The sequence below is a fragment of the Propithecus coquereli genome, unplaced genomic scaffold, assembly GCF_000956105.1.
Source record: "Propithecus coquereli isolate 6110/MARCELLA unplaced genomic scaffold, Pcoq_1.0 Scaffold203, whole genome shotgun sequence".
Lineage (NCBI taxonomy): Eukaryota > Metazoa > Chordata > Mammalia > Primates > Indriidae > Propithecus > Propithecus coquereli.
Genome location: NW_012145301.1, coordinates 2,002,953 through 2,007,221, shown reverse-complemented (window position 1 = coordinate 2,007,221; position 4,269 = coordinate 2,002,953). Strand labels below are relative to the sequence as shown.

The 4,269-nt window shown below is 40.6% G+C and overlaps 1 protein-coding gene across 1 annotated transcript in view; it reads right to left on the bottom strand.

Annotated features, from left to right (window-relative positions):
• Positions 1-4,269, bottom strand: part of FAM149A (family with sequence similarity 149, member A) — a gene marked incomplete at its 5' end in the record, with an annotated part of 50,843 nt that overhangs the window by 23,585 nt on the left and 22,989 nt on the right. Inside the window, 3 exons of the mRNA XM_012643991.1 lie at positions 304-513; positions 1,007-1,110; positions 4,085-4,239. Of these exons, the coding sequence (XP_012499445.1) occupies positions 304-513; positions 1,007-1,110; positions 4,085-4,239 (469 nt within the window). The remainder of the gene's footprint in view (positions 1-303; positions 514-1,006; positions 1,111-4,084; positions 4,240-4,269) is intronic.

Sequence of the window (4,269 nt, the reverse complement as noted above, 5' to 3'; positions counted from 1 at the left end):
CATTAATTAATTATTGGTTTTACAGATGAGGCCACTGAAACCCACCCAAGATCACCTCACCGTCAGTTTCATTTGCCTAGCTGCCTATGCTAGTTACACGGCCTGACTTGTATTCTAGTACACAACTACGTATACCACTGGAACAGAATTAGTCTTAAATATTCAAATTAATGAACTCATTAGAAAAGTGTCTACGTGAGATTTGATAGAGGTTGCTTTGTCTGGAATAACTGATATACCCAGTTCGACAAGTGTCTCTGTCCTATGTGACTTCTAGTTCACCACGAGGGAAACAAGACTTACAGTTTTGTTCCCCTGAGAACTTCATCACTGTACACGTTGGGGGTTTTTATTCTCTGTGAATCTGAAGCAAGAGAAGGCAGCCTCCTGTGCACCGGCGTTTTCTTCGCAGAAGTCTGTAATGCCCGGGTGTCTGAGATGCGTCCCAGCAGGTGCCTGGCGGAGGAAAGGGTGCTGGCCCCTCCACCCAGCGCCTTCTCCTCCTGCTCGTTCCTGGGGAAGGGAACCTGTGAGTTACTCCAGTGTATGTGCCATGAAAATAGGGGACGTGGCTGTGTGTGCTTTCATGGGCACTGTCCAGAGCAGTGCGCAGCACACAGAACATACTCCTAAGTATGCTGAATGAACGCACAGACTATCGTTTCCATTTCTATTTCAATGAAGAATCATCCACAGGGGAATAAAGATCTAAGTTCTTCATTGCTAGTAATCAAATAGTAAAGCCCACAGATTAAGAATTTCACGGCTACATTCCCCTTTCCTCATCTCTCCCAACCTAATATGCAATAGCAACTGTTTTATGGTGGATATAGGAAGACTCTGTTTTTGTTGGGGCACACTGGCTGCATTCTCCCCTGCAATGTGCGCAGGCACTTTGGGGCGTGCAATTAAATGGGGTCTTCATTAGCTCATGTGCCCTGGAGTCTTCAGTGCTGGACCGTTTCCAGCCCAGGGAAGAGGCTGGGAAATTATCTGTTATACGTACTGTGTTCTATCCGCAAAATAGGTGGGTCTCTGCTGAAGTGGTTTTGCTTGAATTGTCATCACACCATTCAAATCACTATAAAAATTGTTAGAGAAGCGATGAATCTGAGAAAAGTGGAAAATTAAAATTAAAATAAAAAAATATCCAGTGCCGTTCCAATTTCTGATGCTTGTCAGGAATCAGCCAGAAGCAAATGGAACACTCCAACTGGCTAATAGGCGGAAAAGTGAATGAAGGGACTATATGTTATAAAGGTGTGGCATGAGACATTAACAAGGAATTGCTTGCGACAGTGGGGACATTTAGCACACTAGGCTTGACACGGGAGAAGTGAGGAAGAGGCTCTTTGCCCCTGGAGAGAACAGTTGCACAGAGAGGGATGCCACCAACCCAATGTTGCTCACAGGCAGCCAGAGGACAGCAGGGCGGGGCCTCATTCTCCTCCCCATCCTCTGAGCTCCCAGGAGCGGGAGGCAGGGAACTGACCTGCTCAATGTGTATCAGCCTCTGGGCTCTCCAGGGTGTGGAAGGCAGAGAGGATGAGGACAAGACAGCGAAAGGCCTCAGGGTTCCTAGTTCCATCCCAGAGTCAGAGAGACAGGCTGGGGGGAAACCTGAGCATGAGATCGAAAAGGCTTCCATCTGAATCCCAGTTCCAACGGCTTCCTGGCCGGTGACCTTGGACAGATCACTTTGCTCTTGAAGCTTTAATTTCTTTGTCTTTAGTTTGGGGAATAATGATACCTACTTCTTAAAGCTATGGTCAGAATTAAGTTAGATGACATTTATGAAAGTATGAAGTAAGGGCTAAATAACTATTAATTCCCTCTTCTGTTCCACAATATGACCAACGAGGACTTAAAATAATATTTAGATTCATGTGAACAGGATTTCCAAGACTAGAATTCTATTCTAGTTCAAGAACAGATGTAGCAACCACAATCACATTTTCCCTATATTGAATATATGTCAATAGAAATTTTAGAGGCATAAATTAAGGCCAATTATAATTACCACTAGAATGCTTTGATTATTTCAAAATAGGCTCTATTTTTATTTTATTTTTTCTTTTAACTTTGGTGTCCATTCATTTTCTTTTAACATTTATCCAAATAAAGAAGTTATCAAAACAACAAAATAGCTATTTTAAAAATCTCCTTACCTTTTAAAATTTTCGTATTTCTCAGGTCTATTTATTTTGCCTGATATTTAAAGGTTCCTTTCTATATTGTCAACTGTTCATTTTATGAGATTCATACTGCCTATTAAACAGTATGAACTGAACTTGTCAGAGCAGTTTAAAGAGACTAAATAATACAATAAGCAGATAGCAATTCCAAAAAATTCTTTTGAATAGAAAAAGCAAAGACTACTTATTGTAAAGCCCTTACTCTACAGAGTAAAACAAGCCTATTAGATACTCTGTTTTACCCACTGCTCCCTGAACCACAAACCCTATTCATGCCTCTGTCCTTTCAGTATAATGAAGATATTCTGTTTAGTTGCTCCTGTTCTAGGTGCATATTTTGCCTCTGCCTTGAATATCCTCCTTTTTCTTTTTCAGCTGAACAAAGCATATTCTATCACTTAGGGCTTAGTTCATGATTTAGCCTACTTTGTGAGAGGTATGATATTTTTCCTCCAAACCCCACAGCATTTGATCTGAAGCACATCTAATTACAAAATATTATATGAAATATAATATATAATTAGCATCTGATTATAATGAAAGGTAAACACCTATTCAGTGGCTACTCTGTGACACGCAGTGTACTAAATGTTTTATTTTCTTTAATTCTCACAGCTTTCTACCTCATAGATCCCAGAGATCAGGAAATTGAGGTTTTTGAGAGAAAGGGACTGATTTGAGATCATGGAGTTAATAAATGGTGACATCAGGCTCAAAATGTATGGTCCATACACAAAGCTCAAATTCTCATTCACTCTACTATAGACTATATTGCTTTTATTGTGTTTGTGTGTGTGTGTGCACACACTTGAGTGGTGTTGTTTGGCATGGCTTGACTCTCTCCACCTAAATTGTAAATTGTATGTAGCTCATGCCCAGGAAACCTGCCTTATTCTTTTTCTCTACTCCCTGACACCAGACAGGCTGTAGGAAACAACCTCCTTAGCACTACTGAAGACCTGCCATGAACAAGTCCGGCCTTTCCAGCCTCGCCTGCTACTAGATGTTTGCATAAGAGCATGCAATTCAAGAAAAATGTATTGATTGCTAAGCAGATGCCAGATTCTGTGTCAGCAGCTCTTACATATTTATGATTTTACCCTTACAATCTCTTAGACAACATCGTATTACCTTCATTATACAGATGAGGAAACTAAAGTCTAAAAAAGTTAAACAGCATGTCCAAAATAATACCCCTCATAGGCCTCTTCAGTCCAAATCCCTCGTTCTTGCCACCGTGCCCTGCTGTTCTAGTATCCTGTCCCCAAACATGCCCTATCTTTCATCACTTACGCCTAGAAGTCCTACTCATTTCTTCATGTTTCTGCTCAAACTTCACCTCTGATGTAAAAGATCAATCCTCATCCTCTAATCAGGATGAATCATTCTCTCTTCGATTCTCCTACAACATCGCTATTTTTGCACGTCCCTCCCAGAATGCATTGCATTTGACCTTGTGTTACAGTTCTTTGTTTCACTAGGTCAGCCACTATGTTTTATTCATCCACTATCTCCTCAAAACACCTTGATTACAAACTCAACAAATGTTGAATGAACCTAACATATATTCATTGATTCTCTTATCACTTTGGCAGAAGAAGAGGAAACTATTTATAACTTTCAAATTGGCTAGAAATGTTAGGGGAAAGCATTTCTTTCTCTCCCAAAATATAGAAAACGGCTCCACATTTCAACGCAGTGTTTGCATGTCCCTGCTGCATTAAAGAAGATGGTGATTCTATTAAGTAATCATACCACATTTTAGTCTTATTGACAAATGATCCAAATATCTTGACCCTGGAATTTAACAGAATGGCACTCTTGCCACACTGAAGTGAGAGACATAAAGACTGAAGGTGAGAGAGAGAGAAGAGTACAAAACCACCTACCTGGGGTGGATTAAGATGGGAAGCCAGAGGTATGCTGCGGGTTTCAGAACTTCTGGACAGGGGAACACTTGATACATCAGCGGGGAAACAGGAAATGAGCACATGTGGAGATTTGTTTTCAGCTACTTTCAATTTTTCTTTCTGTTTTTTCCCTTCTGTGTCAACAGAAGAATTATGAGAAGAAT